General features: G+C 39.5%; 1 protein-coding gene and 1 long non-coding RNA gene across 2 annotated transcripts in view; one reads left to right on the forward strand and one right to left on the reverse strand.

The window, feature by feature from the left end:
• The window catches only part of LOC126253388 (uncharacterized), a 57,286-nt gene that overhangs the window by 17,646 nt on the left and 13,968 nt on the right, over positions 1 to 25,672 (forward strand). The window contains exon 2 of the long non-coding RNA XR_007545950.1: positions 18,203 to 18,285. This is a non-coding gene — a long non-coding RNA (uncharacterized LOC126253388). The remainder of the gene's footprint in view (positions 1 to 18,202; positions 18,286 to 25,672) is intronic.
• The window catches only part of LOC126253386 (neprilysin-4-like), a 163,266-nt gene continuing 147,562 nt past the window's right edge, over positions 9,969 to 25,672 (reverse strand). The window contains exons 16-19 of the mRNA XM_049954680.1: positions 25,152 to 25,219; positions 24,577 to 24,725; positions 13,452 to 13,616; positions 9,969 to 10,402 (exon numbers count right to left, since the gene is read on the reverse strand). Coding sequence (XP_049810637.1) covers positions 10,226 to 10,402; positions 13,452 to 13,616; positions 24,577 to 24,725; positions 25,152 to 25,219 — 559 coding nt within the window. The 3' untranslated portion in view covers positions 9,969 to 10,225. The remainder of the gene's footprint in view (positions 10,403 to 13,451; positions 13,617 to 24,576; positions 24,726 to 25,151; positions 25,220 to 25,672) is intronic.

Below are 25,672 nucleotides of genomic sequence, written 5' to 3' on the forward strand. Positions count from 1 at the left end.
TTCATCTGGTTATGTGTACCATTTTGAAATATACCAAGGTGGATCCGGTTGGAGGCAGCCAGTTGGTGAATTTGGAGCTTGTGCTGATGTGGTTCTATTACTGTGTGGTGATATCAAGTTCAAGAGCCACAAAGTATTTTTTGACAACTTATTTACAAGTGTCCCACTATTCCAGGAGCTAAAAAAATGGCATTTGGGGCACTGGGACATGCCGAGCAAACTGGCTTCGAGGTGCTCAGTCGGTGCTTGCTTAAGACAAAGACATGAGAAAGGGTGTATGAGGGGACTTTGCATCTGTTGTTTGTAAAGAGGGCATAACCTTTACAAAACGGTTTGACAATAAGTGTGTGCATATTGCTTCTACCTGTGCTGTTGCACAGCCCATATCACAAGTTCAGTGCTGGAGCAAAAAGGAGAACAAGATCATCAGTGTATCTCAACCATCCAGTGTCACTTGTTACAGTCGTCATATGGGAGGTGTAGACATCATGGACCAGTGTCTAGCATTATATCCACATCGTCGACAAAACAGGCGGTGGTACCTGCATGTCTTTTTTCATTTTATTGATGTGACCATTGTGAACTCTTGGTTGCTAAATAGGCAGGCAAGTAATGACATCCGTCTCCTTGATTTCAAGGCATCAGTGGCACAATTACTCATAAACCTGGGAAAACATGAACAGTCACCAGTAAGGAGAGGAAGATCTGTTTCTACTCGAAGATTCCAGAAAAAGAGACCAGTTTGTAAAGCAGCAGATGAGTTGAGATTTCATCAAGAGGGTCATTAGCCAAAACTTTTGCACATAAAAAATGCAAATAGATGTCATAGTCCAGAATGTGATTTTCACTCTGCAGCAGAGTGTGCGCTGATATGAAACTTCCTGGCAGATTAAAACTGTGTGCCGGACCGAGACACGAACTCATGACCTTAGCCCTTCGCAGGCAAGTGCTCTATGTCTTGGTCCAACACACAGTTTTAATCTGCCAGGAAGTTTCATATCAGCGCACACTCCACTGCAGAGTGAAAATCTCATTCTGGAAACAACCTCCAGGCTGTGGCTAAGCCATGTCTCTGCAATATCCTTTCTTTCAGGAGTGCTTGTTCTGCAAGGTTCGCAGGAGAGCTTCTGTAAGGTTTGGAAGGTAGGAGATGAGATACTGGCAGAAGTAAAGCTGTGAGAATGGGGTATGAGTCGTGCTTGGGTAGTTCAGTTGGTAGAGCACTTGCCTGCGAAAGGCAAAGGTCCCGAGTTCGAGTCTCGGTCCGGCACACAGTTTTAATCTGCCAGGAAGTTTCAGATGTCATAGTCAATTGTGCAAAAGGAAAACTAAATATGTTTGCACTATATGTAAGGAACCTCTATGTCAAAATTGTTTTGAGAGTTTCCATACAAAAAGAAATAACTGACAGACACAGACCCAGGAGTTCTTAAGTGCATACTGTCTACTCCAGTGGACAACTCTGTATTTTGTGATAACAGGCATTGTACTTTACTATATAAACCCCATTTCAAAAAAAATTTCTCACTTGTTAATAATTCATGCATCACAGGGTTAATGGTTTAAATCGGATTAAGTCAGGCAATACTGAAGTAATTAGGTTAGAAAATGAGATGCTGAAAGTAGTAGATGAGTTTTGTTTTTTGGGCAGCAAAATAAATGATACATGTCAAAGTACAGCAAATATAAAATGTAGACTGGCAAGAGCAAGAAAACAATTTCTGGAGAAGATAAATTTGTTAACATTGAGCATAAAATTAAGTTTTATGAAAACTTTTCTGTAGGTTTTTGGCTTTGTGCGGAAGTGTAAACGCAGACTTAAGAGAAAAAGAGAATAGAAGTTTTTGAAATGCATTGCTATAAGACAGTGGTTGCCAACCTTTCTGTGAGCACTACCCCTGAGTGTAAAGAGGTATTAGCTAGTAACCTCCTCTACATTCAACATTAGCACCTAACTAAACTTCAGAATCAAAAAGAAATTTCTTCAAACATTTTAAATTTTGAGATAGCAAAAGGTAAATGATATTTAGTTTTTATAGACGTTTTACAGAACCATCAAGAAGTCAGTGACACAACTGGTACTGCTTATTTCCAACAACCTATTTTAACAGAATGATGAAACAATTGTCAGTCAGTGCGAGCGCTCCCCACACCTGGCAGGTCCTCAGAAGAGAAAGCTGGCTGTCTACATTGAGGGCAGACATCTCTTAATAATCATGCTTTCTCTGAACCACATCTTTCCTTAGTGACACTTGTTTCGAAAATACTCTGCATCCCCGTTTCAAATTAAACAAGTTAAACTGTGTGTACTTGTCTGTAAATCACTTGATTGCTGGACTCTTTACTCCTGAACTAAGAGAAATTGGAAAAACTTTGTACTGCCATTGTTTTGTTTCTGATCACTGCCACTCACAATAATAATAATAATAATAATAATAACGTATTGAAGACTTGGTGTAGTATCAAGACTCCTGAGAGTGCATGCACGGTGTCACAGTGGTTTGCATAAAGTTCACAAAAAGAGACCAGATCTTGCCACATTCACTATAATTTAATGGACTCTGTGAAGTGGATACTCCATACTCAGAACATGAGACCACGAGGGGTGAGTGCTGAATAATGTTGCCCTGAAGTATGGTATCCCACCTACTAGTTCTCCATAGACATTGGGAGAGTGTGCAATGCTGTTCACTTTATAAACATACAAAACCACCTCACAATTGGTGTCTTCATAAATCATGTGCCCATCTGGTAGCACTATGCCAACCTGTTAAGTTCTGATAATGAAATAGCTTGAATGTAAACTTAACACCAAGGGGAGTTGGGGACTTTCCTGTAGCATGCTTTAGAGAAAAACCTCACATGCTGCAGCAAAGAGGCACATAGTAGAAATGACTCTTGACCTTGATGCAGACAGCTTATGACGCAGTTTTTTGCTGGGCAGCGTGTCTTCTGCTACAGCATGAGATTGTCTGCCGGGGCAGATGAGTGACATGCACAAATGCATAGTAGTGTGTTGCCACCAGGGCTTTTCAATGAGCTATAGCATCAAAGCAAAAACCATCTATTAGCTCTCTATAAATTTCATCTCCACGTGCTATTGATAGGTCTTAAATTATGAAAATTTAATTACACAAACTATTTCCAGGTAAATTAACCACAATGTTGATGCCAGTGATTGAGAAACTATATTGCAGATTATTAATTTTAGTGGATATGATGTTAAGTATTTTGTACAATTGTTCTACATGTGTTCTCTATAAATATGACCGAATAAATAGGAAAAATGTATATTACTGTAAGGACTGGTACAACAATAAGTGAATTCTTTCCACCTTTCTCTGTTACATACTTTTTTTAGTCATCAGTGTTCTGAGTCGTTTGTTGCATCCTGCCATGAATTCCTCTCCTGTGCCAATCTCTTCATCTCAGAGTAACAGCTGCAACCTATGCCCTCAATTAGTTGACTGGTGTATTCCAATCTCTCTTTTCCTCTACAGTTTTTAGCTTCTACAGATCCCTATCTTGCACCATTTCACATTGTTGAATGCTTTTTCCAGGTTGACAAATCATTTCCTAAAGCCAAACTGGTTGTCATCTAAACACATCCTCAATTTTCTTTTCTATTCTTCTGTATATTGCCAGACACATACATTCTACTCCTGTTTCTTTTCCTGTCATGTCATCAGACAATCTTCCCCCTCATCCAGGCCTTCAGTGTACTCCTTCCACCTCTCTGCTCTCTCCTCTGCATTTAACAGTGGAATTCCCATTACACTCTTAATGTTACCGCCCTTTGCTTTTAATTTCACCTTCGGTTCTTTTTACTTTTCTATATGCTTAATCAGACCTTCCAACAGTCATTTCAGTTTTGATTTCTTCGCATTTTTTCTACGGCCATTTTGCCTTAGCTTCCCTGTACTTCCTGTTTCTTTTCCTAAGTGCCTTGTGTTTCTGAATTTCTGTGAACATTTTTGTACTTCCTTCTTTCATCAATCAACTGTGGTATTGCTTATGTTAGCCATAGTTTCTTCACAATTACCTTCTTTGTACCTAAGTTTTTCTCTCCAACTTTTGTGATTGCCCTTTTTAGAAATGTCCATTCCTCTTCAACTGAACTGCCTATTGCTTACCGCAGTATCTATAGCTTCAGAGAACTTCAAGCATATCTTCTCATTCCTTAGTGCTTCCATATCCCACTTCATTCTGCATTGATTTTTTCTGACTAATCTCTTAAACTTTGGCCTGCTCTTTATCACAACTAAATTGTGAATTGATTCTGTAGCTCCTCCTAGGTACACCTTACAATCCAATATCTAATTCTGGAATTTCTGTCTAACCAGAGTCTCTCTCCTGGCCTTTTGCAAATACACCTCCTCCTCTTGTCATTCTTGAATAGGGTATTCAGTATTACAAGCTGAAATTTATTACAGAACTCAATTAGTCTTTCTCCTGTCTCATTCCTAGTACCAAGACCATATGCTCCCATAACCCTTTCTTCTACTTCTTCCCCTACAACCACATTCTAATCCCCCATGACTATTAGATTTTCATCTCCCTTACATACTGAATTGAAAAATTCTGAAAATTTCTGTGAAATTCACAAGTATTTTATAAAAGATGATTTTCAAGTACCTTGGAAAATCAAGACAGCATCAGAATTGGTCTATAGTTTGGCATGTCTGGTTTATGTCCTTTCTTGAAAAGAGGCTTTATGTTTTTGCTTCACTGGAAAGATACTGTCTCTTATTGAAAAATTGTGGATAAACACAAGGGACTTTAAAACTAACAAGGGGAGACTCTGACATATAGTTCACTGATTTTGACCAAGTCTTCAAGAATGCTTTATATTAAAAATAATGACACACGTTTCGTCTTTTTGCTTGACACTCCATAGTTCTTGAAAAATTTGAGATCAAAGTTGGTGAAAAATGGTATTTTCAAAGCTACACACTGAAAGATTGTCTAAAAGCAAACAGCTTTGTTAATATAATATGGGTCCAAAGTTAATGATGTTTGAGTTATTCACATTTTTGTGTTTTCATGTTGTAGCTAAGGTACCCATTATCCTGTGCGTTGAGAAGAGTAATGTCTGCAGTAGAGAGGTCAACACAGTAGACTACCAGACTGCTGGTTCAAGTTCGATTCTTGTTCATGCCATTTTTTCATTCAATTTTTTTTATCTGATAATATTCTGATAATCAGAACACTTTTCTTTGCCTTTTTGTGAAATAACACATCGCAAAGCGTGATTAATATTCAAAGAACTATGTACAATGTATTGACAGTAACATCCATCGTGATACATAGTACAAAAATACACCTACAGTATGTCACTGGATAATCCTAACTGATCTTCTACTTGTGAGTGTTCTCGCAATCAGTGGGGTGAAACTTATCGTAGAAACAGGAAAAACATAAATATTTCTCACACCCTGGCCAGCACATGAATGACATATCACCACATTTCTGATACATTACTCTTGGAAAACATATGTGATTCACGTTGCTAAAACTATATGTATCAGATATCAATTTGGGACATATACCAAGCATATAAAAGCATATCTTGAAACACAAGCACAGACAACTGGTTACAGACCAACACATGAATTTTGATAACATTCACCCTATCTTTTAATTCTCTGCTATGATATCACATGACTGATAATGTTCTCAGTCACCAAGGGCAAGTCATGTGATGAAAATATTTACCTGTCGAAATAAGTAAGTGTCACATGGTTGACAAAGACAACTACATTTTAGTGGTATCACAATCATGGTGCAGGTCTGTTAGGCATTATCATCTATGAAAGTTATATTGTAGTGCATCCAGATAAAAATAACTCAGTATGTTGTATATACTTATTGGAATTTTTATCACACCTCTTGATGTAAATGGATAGGTAAAAAGTCTACTCACCAAGTGCTGGCAGGGCAAAACACACACACAAAAGGATTTAAGGTTTATGAGCCTTCAGAGCCAGTGGCTCCTTCTTCTGGCAGAAGAGTTGAAGAGGAAGGAATAGGGGTGAAGAAAAGGACTTGAGAGGTTTAGGGAAAGGAGTACCGTTCAGAAAAGTCACCCAGAACCCAATGTAAGGGGAAACTTACTGGACGGGATGAGAAGGAAAGATTGGTTGTTGGGGACTGCACCAAATGAGATTTGAAATCCTGAGAGGTTAAAGGTGGAAGACTGGGTAGTATGCAAGACAGAGACTACTACTAGAACATTGTGCACAAGTTAATAAGAGTAAAACCCTAAGTGCATTGTTTGTAACAGAGGGGGAGAGGGGATGGCGAAAAATAGACTAGTCAGAAAATGAAAGATGTAGAAAACTAAAATGGAGTGAAGAAAGGACTAGATACTGTCAATAAATGCTGAGACAGAAGGAATTAACGTAAATTAAGGCCAGGTGGGTGGCGAGAACAAAGGACATGTTGTAGTGCTAGTTCCCACCTGAGGAGTTCTGAGAAACTGGTGTCTGGGGGAATAATCCAGATGGTGCATCTGCTGAAACGGCACTGAGGTCATGACTGTCATGTTGTACAGCATGCTCTCTGACTGAATATTGTGTGTTGCCTGTATACATCCTATGCCTATGCCAATTCACCATGACTGATAACTGGGTGGTAGTCATTCCGATGTAAAAGGCCGAACAGTCTTTACAAACAGGTGGTATGTGACGTGTCATTTCACAGGTGGCTCTCCCTTTGATAATATATGTTTTGTCAGTTACATGGTTGGAATAGGGGGTGGTAGAAGGGTGCATAGAGCAATACTTGCAGCAGGGATAGTCACAGGGGTAGCAGCCATAGAATAGGGACATGGGTGCGGAAGAAGCATAGGGTCTGACAAGGATATGGGGGAGATTGGGAGGGCTATTCGAGGTGTGGTGGGCAAAATCTCATGCAGAATGGGTCTCATTTCAGAGCAAGATTTTAGGAAGTCATGGCCTTGTCAAAGTACCTGCTTGATACATTCAAGACCAGGATAACACTGGGTGACAAGTGGTGTGCTCCGAAGTTGTTTTTTGGAGGGATCAGCAGCACTAGGATTGGAAGTGATGGCCCGGGAAATCTGCTTTTAAACTAGGCTATTGGGATAGTTACATCTAGTGAAGGCTGAAGTGAGAGTGGTGGTGTATGGCTGTAAAGAGTCTGCATCAAAACAAATATGTTTGCCTCAAATGCCAAGGCTGTATGGGAGGGAATGTTTGGTATAGAAAGGATGGCAGCTGTCAGAATGTCAGTACTGTTGTTTGTTAGTAGGTTTGAAGTGGACAGAAGTGTGTAACTGGCCTTCACTGAGGATGAGATCAATGCCAAGGAAAGTGGCATGGAATTTGGAATAGGTCCATGTGAAATTTAATTAGGAGGTGTTTAGAGAATCCAGGAATTTTAACAGGTCAACCTCACCATGAGTCCATGTGGCAAAGATGTCATCAATGTATCTAAACCCAACCAGAGGCTGAAGGCTTATGGATTCCAGGAATCCCTCCTCCAAGTGACCCATGAAAATGTTGGCATAGGAAGGAGTCATCCTGGTTCCCATGGCTGTACCCCTGATCTGTTGGTATGTCTGCTCCTCCAAGTTGAGGTAATTGTTGGTAAATATAAATTTGATTAAGGTGAGCAAGAATAATGTCATAGGCTTGGACTCAGTTGGACTTTAACTGAGAAAATGTTCAGCAGCAGACAGACCATGTATGTGGGGGATGTTGGTATAGAGGGAGATTTCATCAAAGGTGACAAACAAGGTGTGAGGTTGGAGTGGGACGGGCCTGGATTTCAGACAATCTAAGAAATGGTTGGTATCTTTAATATAAGAGGAAAGTCTTTGTACTATGTGTTTCAGGTGTTGATCAACTAAGGCAGATATATGTTCGGTGGGTGCTTTGAAGCCAGCAACTATAGGACGGCCAGGATGATTGGGTTTGTGGATCTTAGGAAGAAGGTAAAAGGTGGGGGTGAGTGGTTTGGGTGGGGTAAGAAGTTCTGTGGATTGAGGTGTAAATCCTTGTGAGGGGCCTGAGGTTTTTAGGAGGGACTGCAGGACAGTTTGAATCACAGGGATGGGATCTCGATGGCAGATGCTGTACATAGAGGTGTCCTGGCGTAGACCTTCACTATCATACTCATGTTGATCAAGTACCACAATGGTAGATCCTTTGTGTGCTGGGAGGATAATGATGGAGTCATCAGCTTTTAGGGAATGTAGAGCCTAGAGTCCTGCAGAGGACAGGTTAGGGTCATTTTGTAGGGACCTGAGGAAAGGTTGTGAAACAATGCTGGATGTGAGGAATTCTTGGAAGACTTGTAAGAGACGATTCTGAGATAGTGATGGTGGATCAAGTTGGGATCATGGTCAGAACTGTTCAAGGTGGGGTTCAGTGTCTGGTTTGCTGTTGGAAGGGTTTTGGGATATGGTTGCAAAGTGATATTTCCAGTTGACATTATGTGTAAAAGAAAGTATGTGACTGTGTCAAGCAGGACACTACTAACGCTGTATCCAAACATTATGGGCTTGTTTTTCCTACTCATTAGCATTAACTTACATTTTTCTACATTTAGAGCTAGCTACCATTCATCACACCAACTAGTAATTTTGTCTAAGTCATCTTCTATCTGCCTACAGTCACTCAACTTTGACACCTTACTGTACACCACCGCATCATCACCGAGCAACCACAAACTGCTGCTTACCCTGTCTGCCAAATCATTTATGAATATAAGGAATAATAGCAGTACTATCACACTTCCTTGGGGTATTCCTGACAATGCCCTTGTCTCTGATGAACCCTTGCCTTCAAGGAGAACATTTTGGGTTCCATAAGTTAAGAAGTCTTTGAGCCACTCACATATCTGGGAACCTATTCCATATGCTTGTACCTCGTTAACAGCTTGCAGTGGGGCACTGTGTTAAATGCTTACTGGAAATATAGAAATATGGAATCTACTTCTTGCCCTCCATTCATAGTTCACAGTGTATCATGTGAGAAAAGACCAACCTGAGTTTCACAAGAGCGATGCTTCCTAAAACCATGCTGATTTGTGGATGTAAATTCTTGGTCTCCAGAAAATTTATTGTATTCGAACTGAGGGTATGTTCAAGGATTCTGCAGCAGACTTTTGTTAGAGCTATTGGTCTGTAAGTTTGCCAGTCCATTCTTGTGCCCCTCTTACATACATTTTTTTCAGTCATTTTGGACTTTTCAGTTGGTGAAAGGTTCGTGATACACACAAGTTAGGTAAGGGGCCAAGGCTGTAGAGTAGTCGTTGTAAAACTGAATTGGGATTGCATCTGCACCTGGGGTTCGAGTGACCTCCCACTCCTTTCTAATCTACCCAATTTTATCCCTCTTTCCTCCATGATTAAGGAACTAACAGTTCCAGGAACTAGGACTAACTTACAGTTTTATTTGTATCTACCGAAACTGTTGGAATTTCACATCCAGAAGGTCATCCAGCTGTCCGTCTGTAATTTTATGGTTTTATGAGTGAATTCCCCTTTTGCTACAATTAAACATCTCATAATAATTTTGGTAGGTGGCACCTTGACTTTTTATGAAAACATGTCAGGGTAAATGTTAAGTGTAACTTACGCAAAACTGCCAATCATCAAAAATTTGATGACTTTGAACTCAAAAATGGAGGTTAGCACTTGTGTCAAAAGGCTAGAAGAGGTGCACACATTTAACCAGTTGTTGAAACAGTGCTGCCAACAACATACATGTAAAGTAACACATCAGATGGAAGTATTTGAAACATATATATACTTTCTTTGCGGAGAAAAGAAAGATTAAACAAATATTGACATTTACAGGAGACATATTGCTATAAAACAACAGACAAGGGAAAAAATAACATGGAATAGGTGCTTATTGTTGATAGGATGACAGAAATTGAGAAAATTATATTTATATAAAAAAGTAACTTTATTAAAAATCGTTTATATATACACACAATATAATAATGCTGTTGATCATTTCAACAGACTAATGTCAATGTCTCTGTGAATTTGTACAAGTGTGCGTGGAACTGCGCCAATACTGATACTGGTTATTAATTGATTGTGTCTGTACAGTCAAGAATCATATTTTGTCACTTCTGTAGATTTTCTTTTACAGATTTTGACAGACTGTACAATATACAAGCAAACTAGCGCTAGTGATTCATGACAATATGCAACAAATTGTAAGCCCATGACATGTGTGCTATAAAGCTACCATAAAAGACATTTATCTTTGGGATTCATCGGTGAGCCTTGTGGGCATTTCCAGACTCTAGAAAAATCTTCAGAATTAGCTAAGGTACCTCTGACTCGATACTTGTGTGGGCTGTGTGGGTCTGACAATACTTCTTGAAGGAGAGACTCACTAGTTGTAGATTCACACCATACCTAGAAAGAAAATGCATGCAATATGTTAGAGTTCTGTCTCAATGACTCACAACATTCGTGTTTACAGTATGAAACTGCAACATTTCTTTGCCTTTTGTAATTCTCTCCTCTCCAGTGTAAGACATATAAAAATTGGTAAAACAAACTGGAAAGTCTCATATAAGTCTCAAATATACAGTATTTACAATTTGTACACAGTATTTATACTTTTTAAACATGTAAATAAAATAAGTATGTTTTAATACGATACACACACTCATTCCGTTTGCTATCTAGTATAAGACTGGGATGAATATGTAAACCAGATGATGTCAGGTAAAGAGCCAGTCAATAAAAATATACAGTATTGCCAATACTTCTTCTAATTTAAATGAAGGGGTCTCACACATGTGGCATTCTGCAGCTAGACAGCATTGTAATTGGAAATCTGGTCCAACCCTCAACAGTCCAATTACTACTAACTTTTTATTCTCTTTTGCCAGTGAAGGAACCTCTGGTTCTGAGAGCTGTAATTAAATCTCTTTTTTAATTATGCCTGTATCAAATCTCCAGCGAGACAATACAAGTATTTCAAGTATATGTATGCATGAAAAAGCCTTTTACAAGAGAAGATTGGAAAGTAACACACAATAATTTTACTACCAAAAAGTTAAATAGGTAACAAAACAAAAAAATCACAAATGAATTCACATCTTTTACCTCCTTTTCTAGTCACCAACATTCTCCACACATTTCTCCCATCATGGTACCAGTTTCAACATGCCCTGTTTGTAGAAGTCCATTTGGTTGGAGTCTAGCCATCTGTGGACTGCTGATTTCATTTCCTCATCTGTTGCAAAGTGTTGGCTGGGCAGGAATTTCTTCATGGGAACAAACAGATGAAAATCCAATGGTGCAATGGCTGGACCATATGGTGGAGGTAGGAGCAACTCTCACCCAAATTCTACAATTTTATCATGAACGAGAACAGGAACATGGGGCGAGCATTGTGATTAAGAAGTTTGACATCATCGGCATTAATGTTGTGGAGTTTGTCACAAAGTGTGTGACTTACCTGAACCAAAGTTTATGTGGGGGCTGTAACATTCACAGTGTTCTTGTGTTCAGCTAAGTCCACCAGTAACACACCGGGCATATCTCAGAACACTGTCACGAACAATTTCGTAGCAGATTTGGTCACTTTGAATTTTTTTCGTATTGTGAAATCAGTATATTCCCACTCCATAGAGGCCTGTTTGGTTTTGTGAGTGTAGTGGTATGCTCATGCCTCATCACCAGTGATGAATCCTTTCATAAAGTGTTGCCCTTCTGTGGCTGAATGCATAAAGTGATACAAGCTTGCCATCATTCGTTGGCCCTTGTCATTGTCTGTCAGGTTCTTAGGCATCCCGTGAGCACTAACTTTATTAAATTCCAATGCATCATGAATGATACTGTACACCACACCATAAGAAATGTTGAACAACTGTGATAAGGTTTGCAACTGCACACACCAATCATTTAAAGTTGCTGCCTCAATGGCTCAAACATTCTGCATGGTTACCCACCGCCCGGAGCATGGTGAATCACTCAGGTTCACATGGCCCTCTGGGAAGAATGCACACCACTTGCAGACATTGCTACAGTCCATACAGTCATCCCCATACATGCCACACGTCTCTGTGATTTTCGCGCAGTTTATGCCCTTTGGCCCTGGTATCTTGAACTACACTTTACCACTCTTCACGAGTTAATGACAGCAACGTGCACATCATGTTTGCTTTGTAGTTCAGATTCCTCTTGCTAGATCTGCATATGAAAACAAAATACCCTCTGCAGTGCAAACTTCAAACTGTATGATTGTCAAAGTTCAACATTCCAGCTGTGATAACAGGTGAGAAAAAAATTATTGTGAGTTACTTTTTAATCCTCCCTCATAGACTGCTCTATGAAATTTGCTGGTACGTTTCATGTTTCAATCATTTTAATAATTCCTATTTCATGTTAAACAATGAAAACCCCAGGAAGGAATGTAACAATATTATGAAAAGGGTAGTTGCTGCTCACCATATAGTGGAGATGATGTGTCACAGATAGGCACAAGAAAAAGACTGTCACAAAATAATTCAGCCAACAAGGTGGCGGCAGCAGCAGCACATGATGGGACAGGCAGCTGGGTGGGGGTAAGGAGGAGGCTGAGGTGGGGAGGGGTAGGGATAGCAGCGCAGGGGTGTGGCACGATAAAGTTCTGCTGGGGAGCATGCAAGGATGAGGTGGGGAGAGGGTAGGACAGCTATGTGCAGTCAGGAGGTTAGACGGAGGGCAGAGGAGAGGGGGAGGGGGGGGTAGTGGAAAATGGGAGAAGTAAAAAGACTAGGATCATTGGTGGAATAGAAGGCTGCGTAGTGCCGGAATGGGAACAGGGAATGACTAATAAAAGTTGAGGACAGGAGGATTATGAGAACATAGAATATATTGCAGCAAGAGTTCTCACCTGTGCAGTTCAGAAAAGCTGGTCTTGGTGGGAAGGAATCATATGGCACAGATTGTGAAGCAGTCATTGAAATGAAAAATGTCATGTTGGGTTGCATGCACAGCACCATGGTGCTCCAGCTGTTTCTTGGCTGCAGTTTGTCGGTGGCTGTTCATGTGGACAGACAGCTTGTTGGTTGTCATGCCCACGTAGAATTCAGCACAGTGGTTGCAGCTTAGCTTGTAGATCACATCACTGGTTTCACAGGTAGCCTGCCTTTGATGGAATAGGTGATGTTTGTGATCAGAGTGGAGTAGGTGGTGGTGGTGGTGGTGGTGGTGGTGGTGGTGGAGGAGGAGGCTGTATGGGAGAGATTTTGCATCTAGGTCTATTACAGGGATATGAGCCATGAGACAAGAGTTTGGGAGCATCGGTTGTGTAGAGATAGATGAGGATATTGTGTAGGTTTGGTGCATGGCAGAATACCACTGTGGAATGGATGGCAGGACATTTCTCATTTCAGTGCACAATGAGAGGTTACAAATTTATATGAGCACAAAACGTATTATAATACTTTTTTCTACAATTTCTACTTACTGTTGCAAATCCAAGAAAGAACAGTTGGTCCGGAGTGAATTGCTCGAGGCCAGGTAGCCGTGGCTCAGGTCCGCTCCTTTCCACATAACTGCGATACGCATGATATGCTTGACGGAGGCCTCCGTTGTCAGCTATATTTTCACCTAATGTGGTCACACCATTCATCTGTGAAGAAGCAGGGATAAGTGATGAACTTTCCTGAACTTTCCTTTAGGTGAAAAAAATATTAACATTTATTTTCTTTTGTTCCTTGTCTGTAGACATTTACAGCTCTTTGATTATAGGTTTTTTATGTTATGTATCATTAACCACTAATTAGAATGCAGAAACTTATTTAAAAAATTAACAGCTATGATAACACATCTTCATACTTTATTTTTGTGATTTATTTGTTTCACTTAGTTATAATCCATCCTTAGAATTTAGTCACAGTCAGTGTCATAATCTGATGTGTATACAAATAAATACACACATTGTGAAAAGGATATGATAAGAGCCATATAACAATAGGCCATTACACACACACACACACACACACACACACACAGAACAGAATTAGAACTTAAGATCATCTTTAGGGCAAATTTTGAATTTTCACATTGTGCAGAATGCCTTTACATATTCATAGATCTTCATCTCCACTCATTTTCACACCACATATATATTAATCCTCATAAACTCATTTACAGATCTATAGTGTAGGAGTTGTCAAGTAGAAATGGTTTCAGTTCACTTTTAAAACTTTCACTATCTGCCAGCACCTTTAATTCACAAGAGAGTTGGGCGAATATTTCTATGGTTACATTCTTCACTCCTTTCTATGCAAGAGCAAGGTCCAGTTCTGGATAGTGGAGGTTATTTTTGTTCATAGTGCTATATTTAACAATGCTGCTATTATTTTCAAACATTGCCTGATTCATAAGACAGTAAATTTATTGTAAAGTTGTTGTTAGTATTTTAAATTTTTTAAGCATTTGTTTGCATGAAGTTTGAGGATGGACAACATATATTCTAACAGCACATTTCTGTGCTGTGAATAGTTAGCAGCTGTGTGTGGAACTGACCCAGAAAATTATTCCATATGTTATGAAAGAATAGAAGTGTGCAAAGTAAGCCTACTTTTTGATGCTTTTGTCACCAAAATCACCAGTTAAACATAGAGCAGATTCCAGATAGCTCTCTTTTTTTACCTCAATTTATTATTGTTTGAATGATTCTTCCAGTTCTGGGTATGACTTCTGAGGTCTTGAAGGGTTCAGTTAACAAAGAACACAGTGAATATACAGTCATCCAATGAGGGGGAATACCTGAACCTGTGCTGTCACGACATCCATAAACATAATGGGTAGGTGGAATGATAATCCAGCCTCCTGCTACATACCATCCTTTTTTCCTTTCTCTCTTCTTTATTATTATTATTATTATTATTATTATTATTTTAAGGAGATTATATCCCATCTGGGTGGTCAGCAGCACTTGCAATGTCACAGTAACAGATATTGCAGTCATAAAGTGCTACTGAGTGAGGTGGTGCAGTGGTTAGCACACTGGATTCACTTTTTGGAGGACAATGGTTCAAACCCGTGTCCAGCCATCCTGATTGAGGTTTTCCGTGATTTCCCTTAATCACTCCATGCAAATGCCAGGATGGTTCTTTTGAAAGGACATGGCTGATTTCCTTCCCCATCCTTCCCTACTCTGATGGGACTGATGACCTCACTGTTTGGTCCTCTCCTCCCCCAAACCCCCCACCATAAAGTGCTTTCCAGGAGAGCACAGGAGGGCCCTGTCAAAATATTTCTTGAAGGTCAGATATTGCATGTGTAATGGCTAGTTTTTTCTCACAGTGTTTCTATACTGGCAGGTAGGCTGCATAAACTGTATCTGATGTTGAGGCCCTTGAGAAGACCACACAGGTTTGAGGAAATCTAGACAATATTTTGTAGATTTTTGTTATAAATCTGCTCAAGAAGTTTCACAATTTGGGAGAGCAAATGGACTGAGCAACAGCTGAAGCACTTACCCACATCTCCTTAACCTTTCCAGATAGGGATAAACATACCCATTTGTCAAATTGCTGGTAAGCTGTCATCATCAACTATCTGACTAAAGAATGCAGTAATAACTGCATACATGAGATTTTTACAGTGGAGCTGACCTCAGGAGGGGATGTTCAATCAATGGTGTGGTAAATCAGATGCAAAGGATAGTTATCACCTTTTAAAGTAAATATGTACATGCTATCATAACAGACATCACAGCATCTTTGACAGTCCATGGTAGTGTGTAATGTTTGCACAATTTTGGAATCTCCAGATACCCAATGAACTTTATCACAGCATTTGTAACCACTGTAAGGGCCAGGTGTCTGGATGTATAGCAGCAAACCATAAGCTAGTAAATATATGCCCACAAGAATCAATCTATCAGCCTATAGTCTCAGATGTCTACACTGAGCCACTCATTGGTCTGCCAAATGGGGACAAGAAAACTTATGCAATTGTCTCATAATCAGATGAACTGTTCATGGGGATGTCAAAAAACTCCAAGGCTGCACTAAATAATGAAGCAAGACAGGTCTTTGATCAAGTTCAGTGGTTGTATAGTAAAAAAAACTTCTGTACTGCTGTCATGAAAATGGTGTATGTGATGTTAAAGGGAAAAAGTTGAAACTCAGCCAGCAGGTAAAGAGATACACATATAACTGTCAGGTGAGCTGTTGATATTTAGTTCATTTTGATTACATTAAATTTCCATTATGTCAGCCTGGCAGAAACAAAAGCCAGTAAGTAATGCACAAAGTGGCCTGAATAGGCACCTACACATACAGACTCCCACTGCCACTGATCAGGGCTACCACAATACCATCTTAACTACCTTTGTGAACTTCATGACCAGTGTGACCACATCATCTTTGCTGTGCGAGGCATAGGGAGGAACCTTGTGATACGCACAGAGAGGTGTGCTCCTAAGGCTGATTGGGGATTTTAATGCCACAGCAGATGATGTGCTGCTAGTCATCATACAGATATACTCTCTGGATAAATTTCTCAGATACTTTGCCAGCCACTAAGCTAGAAAGATGTGACTGGAAAGAGTTGAAAGAATAAGTAGCAATAGAATTTGAGACAAAATCTGGCTGGATAGTCAAAGCGTGGAAGAGGAACTAGAATGTATCTGATGATAGCTGTCTAGTCTAAGAAGTATTCACAACATGAGAGAAAGATTAAACATTAGTCTTGTCTCTTCTAGTCAAGGCATGATTTCCTGACTGGGCACGGCTTGTATCCACAGCACCTACAACAAATCCACCTATGACAGAAAAGAATATGAGTGTGGAAAGTGTGAAGTCATCATACATAAATTTATATCTGTAGTACTAAGGGTTCAGAACTGAAGGTGTTCTATACTGTCCACCAGAGAGGTTAGCTAGCAGGTCACTTCTGTGGCAGTGCATCAATAGAACTGCAGACTCAACCCAAGGACACTTGTATTCTGAAGTTTTCCTTGTGCTGCACATTGGCTGCAAGATCAGTCACAAGCCCAAGTAATTATGTATAAATTTGAAAGTACAGAGATCAAAACAAAGATCATCATATACACATTGCTGTAACATAGTACATGTGAATAGTATGAGAGCTGAGGCTCATTACAATGTTCAAGAAATGCACAATTTAACATATACATAGCATCAAGCTTTACATAGCCTCAAGCAATGCATCAAAACGTAGTGGCTGTTGGTTCCCATTTCACCACAGTACTGACCACACTTGTGAATACTATCAAACACAAACAGACACACAAATTTCAAGCTTTCACAACCCACAGTTGTTGCTTCATCAGGAAAGAGGGAAGGAGAGGGAAAGACGAAAGGATGTGTGTTTTAAGGGAGAGGGTAAGGAGTCACTCCAATCCCGGGAGCGGAAAGACTTACCTTGGGGGGAAAAAGAGACAGGTATACACTCGCACACTTTCCCACGTGGAATGTTTCACTTTATTTTATATATATTTTGTGTGTGTGTATGTGTCAGAGAGGGAAGGAGGGGTGGTATCTACTGTAGAACAAAGCCTTTTGGCTGAAAGCTTAAGTATGTAGCAGTGTTTTTGTTGTGCCTGTCAATGATTCAACATCTCCACTATATGGTGAGTAGCAATCTATCCTTTTTGTTATATTGTCATTCCATCATGGATTTTCCTTTGTTTTACTGTGTCAGTTACCAGTTTTTATTGGTCTAATGCCTTTGGTACGACAATAGCTTTGACATTTAGTTATTTTAGTGGGCAGTTCCTTACACAAATATTGTTCTTTTATTTTTACTTCCTCTTCTCTATATAAATGTATATTTTCAGTTTTGTGACCATTGTTCAATTACACTAGGCACATATGATGAAAAGCTGTTTTTTTTTTATTTTACACATCTAATTCCGTAGGACCAAAATTGAGGAGCAAGTCTCCAAGGTCATGGAATGTCTCAGTACATGAAATTACAACATAAAAGTAATAACAGATAAAATAAAATGCTTATGAACCCTAAAAAAGACAAGCCATAAGTTTATGTAAATGCAATCAACAATACAACACAGGAATTGCTTAATTTTTCAAGGAGCTCCTTGACAGAAAAGGAGTGACCCATGAGGAAACTCTTCAGTTTCAATTTGAAAGCACGTGAATTACTGCTAAGATTTTTGAATTCTTGTGATAGCTTATTGAAAATGGATGCAGCTGTATACTGCACATCTTTCTTTCACAGAAGTCAAGGAAGAATATCAGAATTCTGCCTAGTATTAACTGAATGAAAGTAATGGCACCAGCACTAATCAAGAATGTTTTATGGTATGTATTCTGTAATATATTCAAGTATATACTCTGGAATCATGCAGTAATATTTTGTGCAGTTCTGTAAGGTGCTACACATTGCTAACATGAGGAAAAAACTGTTTTATATTGTAGGTATGTGAAGATACCTACAATGTTAGCTGAAACTAGTAATCCATCCAAGTCAGTAAGATTTCACATGCAACTTGACTTCGTGGGTTCTCAATCCCTAACATAAATATTACAGCCAGTCCCTGTACCAAGTGTAAATCCTCTGCAGGTCTTCTTAAATGTCAATACAATTTTCTAGCATTTTGATGTCCCTATGCTCAACAGCATCATCTGTGAGCAATCTCGTAGAGCTTCTGGCATTATAGGCTTGCTTATTTACATAAATTGTGAACAGTAATAGTTTTCCAAAGCTACTTTTGTATCTGCAGTTTTCTCTCTATTAATGAAATGAAACATTCTCTTTGCTAAGACCTCTTCAATGCAAATACAAAGCTGGACTGATATTCTGTTTGCTTGTAATTTTTTTTGCTAGGCAACAGTATGGAACAGTAACAAATGCTTTCTAGAAGACAAGGAACATAGTGTCAAATGGGGTGCAAGCATCTACTGCCATCTGGATGTCGTTGATGAACAGAATGTTACACGAGATAGTTGTTTGTGGAATCCATATTTATTCCTATGGATGACATGTTCTGTCTCCAGAAAGATCATAAGATGTAAGCATCAAATGAGTTCCAAAACTCTACAACAGATTCATGTCAGTAATATAGGCCTATGATTTTGCACTTCTGCTGATGGAACTGTTGTATGATCTTCCCCAGTGAAACAGTTTCAGTAAATGGGACTGAGTATCTCAGCCTTCTTTTTGTCACCCAAATGTTGGTGTTATTATGGCCAGTGAGTGAGTGGATAAATGACTTTGATGCATTTACTAACTTAAGGTAACATAAAATCAATAAACTGAATTTTACTTTCAAATTAATGATATGAATATAATAGAGGGGAACATTCCACGTGGGAAAAATATATCTAAAAACAAAGATGATGTAACTTACCAACCGAAAGCGCTGTCATGTTGATAGACACACATACAAACACAAACATACACACAAAATTCAAGCTTTCGCAACCAACGGTCGCTTCATCAGGAAAGAGGGAAGAAGAGGGAAAGAGGAAAGGATGTGGGTTTTAAGGGAGAGGGTAAGGAGTCATTCCAATCCCGGGAGCGGAAAGACTTACCTCAGGGGGAAGAAAGGACAGGTATACACTCGCACACACACACATATCCATCCGCACATACACAGACACAAGCAGACATTTGTAAAGGCAAAGAGTTTGGGCAGAGATGTCAGACGTGGCGGAAGTACAGAGGCAAAGATGTTGTTGAATGACAGGTGAGGTACGAGTGGCGGCAACTTGAAATTAGCGGAGGTTGAGGCCTGGTGGATAACGAGAAGAGAGGATATACTGAAGGGCAAGTTCCCATCTCCGGAGTTCTGACAGGTTGGTGTTAGTGGGAAGTATCCAGATAACCCAGATAGTGTAACACTGTGACAAGATGTGCTGGCCGTGCACTAAGGCATGTTTAGCCACAGGGTGATCCTCATTACCAACAAACACTGTCTGCCTGTGTCCATTCATGTGAATGGACAGTTTGTTGCTTGCTTTCTATGTGGGAATGACCAGCAACAAACTGTCCATTTGCATGAATGGACACAGGCAGACAGTGTTTGTTGGTAATGAGGATCACCCTGTGGCTAAACATGCCTTAGTGCACGGCCAGCACATCTTGTCACAGTGTTACACCGTCTGGGTTATCTGTAGCCCCTGCATTGCAGGTCCATAAAGAAGGCCAGTATCATTCCCACAACACACCTGCCATGCACGGCAGGCTACATGTCAGTGGCTTGAAAAGCATTTATTTGCCCCTAACATACAGTCTGCCATACAAAGCATGTTGATAAAGCAGGCTGGTACTACTACAACACAATACGCATATCAGGGCCTGAAAAACCATTTCTTGCCCCTGACTTGTAGACTGTTCCCACACAACATGCCTGTCCTGCATGGCAGCCTATATGCCTGGGGCCCATATCTGTGCTCCTATTGGAGCTAGGACATTATAAATCCTACAGTGCTGATATTCGCAAGGCCTGCTGTTTCTGTGACAAAATTTGATTGAAATAAATCCAGGAATTTGGAAGGAGATAACATACATACCCACTTACACTCTGCTTTATGTACATATACTTCATATATATACTAGCAGAGAAACCCGCTTTTGCCCAGGTATTTGTTTATAGCTGTATGTCTGTGTGGCATCTCGTCTTGTGCTTAATGTTTGACATTACATCTCCTGAACTATGTGTCATCAGTGATATAATTTTGGGGTACATTCAGCAGCATATGTGGATACTGTCTGCATGATGCAGCAGTTTTTCATACATATCACTGTTTATGAAGCCGTATCTCCTTAACTATGAGTCGTACAATGATGTATTATTGTGGGTACATTCAGAAATATTTGTGGATGTTGTCTGCAAAATTTACTGTAAATAGAGTTTGTAGCACAGAAATAATAAATTTACATGTCATGCATGATGTGGCAGTTTTTCATGTATCTCATCATTTGTCACGTCACATATCGTGAACTATGTATTGTAAAATGATATAATTTTGTAGTTACATTCAGTGGTGTATAAGCATACTATCTACAAAACATGTCACAAATATAGTTAGTAGTAAAGAAGTAATGAATTATAATGTCATGCCTCATGTGGTACTTTTACTGCACGAACAGCGGAAGTATAATGGGTGATAAACCTGTTTTTTCATCATTTTGTAGAGACTGATAGCGTGAAAAATTTTTCAAAAGTTTGAAATTATGAGTAAAGTTTGTAGAAAGTCACTAAGTGCTCTCATTCTCAAATACTGGGTGAGTAAAATCTGGAAATTCACACGTCATGGACTATGCGTCTTTTCCAGCTCCATCCCCACCCTTTGATAGGCAGGTGGTCCTTATCCCAACATCGATTGTTGCCTGACAGTGAGGTATATGTGTACCAAGTGTGGTTGAAATTGGTCCAGTGGTTTAGGAGGATATATGGAACACACATACACACACACATTTTTTAATATGTTTAGATAAGAGATTTATGGTTATAAACACACTTTCGCCACCAGTATCCACCCCATAATTGTGATGCGCAGTCCCATTAGAAATTAATTTATTCGCTTCTTCTTTCAGCCAGCTTTTTGTTTCTATTACTACGTGGTCATTATTACTAGTTCTGGAATCTTTCCACAGATTATCCAGCAGTTAACTAATACAACATTATCATTTCCAGCAATGTAAGGAAAATATAGATTGCTACTTAATGTAAAGATGACACAATTAAGTTGCAAGCTGGCACTGCTGAAAGACACTTGCACATTAGCTTCCAGCCACAGCCTTCCTCACACACACTTGACTGCCACCTCTGGCAGCTTTGGCCTGGTCAAAGTTGCTGGAGATGACAGTCATGTGTGCCTCAGGTGTGCTTGCTTGTTTGAATGAATATGTGTGTGTGTGTGTGTGGGGGGGGGGGGGGGGGGGCATGTGCATGTGATTCCTTTTCTGTTGAAGGCTGTGGCCATAATCTAATGTGTAAGTGTCTTTTAGTTGTGCCTGTCTGCAACTTAATGTGTAACATTTTCTTTCTCTGATCTGCTATGCCAACAGCTGTATTTAGTAATTAATGAGGATTATTAAAAACTTCAAATGCATATGCCACATGCACACTAGTAGCCTCTACCTGACTGTAGTGCACCTGCCCTGGTTAGTTAGGGGAACTGTTCAACTGCAAGTACTCAAAGTTGAGAAATCCGCACTCAGGATCATCACAGAATTGTCTGAGCCTTCCACCCAGCTACAAACCAGAGGGCCATGATCACTTCTGGGAGTGAAACTACAAAACAATAGCTAAGCTTCCACACAGTGTACAAGACTAGCTGCCTTCACCATTGTAGCCAGCCATCCTTAGGAACTGAGGGCAGCCTTTGAACCCAAGTTCCAGGTGTTGTTCGTACCAACATGAGCCATGATTTGCAATTGGCTGCACCCAGAGCACTCAGTAGTCACCGACAGAGCCTCTTTCATATCTCAGACGAGATCTCCCATCAAACGAACTGTGTGGATATTGGCCTTTCTTACTGACCGGACCAATGTTTCCCTAAGGCGCTCCATAGCCACTTAACATTGGAGCTCCTAGCGACAATCAAACCACTGCTCTGCCCCTGTCTGGATGTTCCAGGGAGACAGATTGCAGTTTCAATAGTTGAGCCTTCTTATGCTTATTCAGATACGGTCCCAGAAATGGACAAGACCTCAAACCTGTTCGTAAAGCTCAAGTGGATAGCCATATGGCCAGTATTCACTTTCATCTTCTACCCAGATATCCACTACTCCGCCACTGTTTTCCATTCACCCTCAGATGATTGTGAATTGACAAGCTTGAGTATATCAGAAAGTGCTATGTTATCAAGAATCTCAGTTGACACTAGAGGTACCACAGCTTTTGCCACAAGTGTCTCAACACCACTGCAGCCCAGGGCATCAATCTGAAATATGCGTCAACTGTTTCCAGACAGTGGGCAGTTCCCCCTGCACTTGCACATGCAGGTGCAGTCTCTACCCAAATTTACCTGCATTCAGCTATATAAGAAATATACAGTCCTACTAGCCCAGAAAGAGGCTGGATATAATTCCAGTACTGGTACTATGCTACTCCTTCCTATTAAAAAGTCAGTTCATATGATATTACTGAGAATGTAGACAATACGTAGAGATGGAGACTGAGGAGCTCTGATGAAGTGATGTCTTGTATTAACCAAGTGTTACAAATTATCTCTCATACTAGAGTCAGGCTTGTATAGCACATAATCCTATCTACCCCCAGTGTTTTTGTATGATGCTTGTTTTTACCAAACATAAGTACAACTTGTTCATCTCAACGCCTAGTTAGAAAACTCACTGTACTGAGAAGTTGACCTCTCTTCTGGTGGACCTTATCCAACTTGTGTATGAACGAAGTTATGTGAACTCTCAGGTTTATTAAGCATGATGGATAAATGGTGTGCTTCTATATGTTCTGACACGTTTTTGTTTCCATTTTAAGCACCATATTTTGATGATTGACACAGCTATCTGGTCTCATGTCCCTGTGTATAGCCAGGATCACTTCTTACGACCAGCTATGACCCATTTGGTGGCTGTGATTGCTGGCAATATCTTAATAAACTGAGAAAGTGGTTGAGATTGGGATTGAGGAAGAGAAGCCAAAAATCACTTATCTACCTTGTATCTGGGCCAATATCCAGAAAGATCAGTAGTCTCTTATGGAAGACTCTCTTCCACTACAGTAGAAAGCATTTTTGTAATGTCAAAAATGATCTAGATCTCCGAAAGCCGAGTGTGTATCACATTCCATGTGAATGTTGTATGTCTTTATGTCTTACATGAAGCAGACCATCAAATACTTAAGCGGAGATGCGTGGAACATCAGTGACACATCCGACTAAAACAACCAAGCAAATAAATTGTTGCTGATCATTCCCTCAAATATCATCATGAGATGAAATACGGTGAGTTTCTGGAGCAGCATAATTAAGGAGTCTATCGAAATAAGGGTTTCGGAAAACTTAATAAACAGGGATGAGGTTTTAATTTAAATATTGCTTGGGGTCTGGCACTTACCTTTTTAAGATCTCACTGGTCATTACATCCACTGTATACAGAAAATGCTAAGAGAGTCAGAGTTTAACAGAATATCTGTGCAAGCTCCAAAAAACAAAAGAGCATCAAAGGGTGTAGTTGACTTCAGGAATTTTTTAAGATCTCACCAGCCATTCTGTCCAATACATCTAGAAAATACTGACAGAATTAGTGTTTCACAGAATGTCTGTCTGAGCTCTAAAAAACAAAAGAGCATCAAAGAGTGTAGTAGGCATCAGGAATTGAATCTGGCTACACATAACAGCATGAGACCAACAGTAGTTCATAGTCTGGCTGAAGTCCAGGCAATCAGTACATACAACAGCAAAACTCACAGCACCTGAAGAAGATGGCTGTGTTGGTTACTGAAATAGTGTGCATAAAATGGAAACACAACTTGGCAGAACACCTGGAAGCACTCCATGTATCAGACTCTTTGTAAAGAAAAAGAGTTTCAAGATTATAAAGCTTCACACTACTGCAAAACTGTAGATAATTGCTTTAACATATAATGCAATTAATGAAAATGATTTCCTCCCACATACCCGAACGATGGTATGGAGCAAGTCATCCAGCTCAGGCACACGGTAGGCATCATATTGATCCATGAAGCACTGTGACTTTTTTATATATGTCTGTATTGTAGCCTCTGTCCACCATTGTGCAAGATTTCCATATTTATCACTCTGACGACCTGCAGAATTAGATCACTTGAAGAAATTTAATAATTATGTCTAATAATTTATTTAACCAGAAATGTCAAATCTGGTCTGCTCTTATTGTAGAGTATCATTAACATGCATAAGTTAAATTAGACATTATGAACAAGTTATTGGTAATATTACTGCAAGATCAAGAATCTCCCAGGTACTTTTCATGCAGAAAAAAAATTTTCTCCACAGGTCTTTTTGGGTGCCAAGATACAATTAACTTTTAACTTTGCATCTGTCACAGTTATCTCAAACAAATAGTCAGGACCTTTACACAATCATTAATACATGTGGAATATTAAATAAAATACTCATTATGCAATAATGAAATGAAAATGTTAATATCAGTGACTAGAGGTTAAACCAATATAAACATTAAGGACATCCTCTTAACGTACTATTTAACTTACCAACATCATCAAAACCATGTGTGATCTCATGTCCTATGACAACACCAATGCTACCATAGTTCAGAGCTCTGTAAAAAATAATTATTCATTGATTTACATTTTTCATGCAATTACATGTAAGTGATTTAAATTGATTAGCTTCATTTGTTATAAAAAGTGATATGAATTGTTAAGCTTCAGTTCTATATTTAGAAGGCAATGAGGGAATTAAAGAACAACCTCAATGTGCGGGTCATTTATCATGGATAGAAAATCAGAATGACACACTTCACTGATGACCTATAAGTTGTCACTGAAAGACAACAGGAGCTGAGTTGCATGTTTAATTAAATGGAATGTCTCCTAGCTTTGGATGAATGAAACAATAAGTTTTAGAAAGTGATGAAGTTTTGTGGGTGGGTTTATGAACATCTGAGTGTTGGCATGGTGATTTAAATTCTTCATTCATCTGTACAAAAGTATAAATATTTTAAAGAGGTAAAACTGCATTCCTCAAATGGTATCTTCAGTCAATATTTGTG

The sequence above is a fragment of the Schistocerca nitens genome, chromosome 4 (assembly GCF_023898315.1).
Source record: "Schistocerca nitens isolate TAMUIC-IGC-003100 chromosome 4, iqSchNite1.1, whole genome shotgun sequence".
In the NCBI taxonomy this organism is placed as follows: Eukaryota; Metazoa; Arthropoda; class Insecta; order Orthoptera; family Acrididae; genus Schistocerca; species Schistocerca nitens.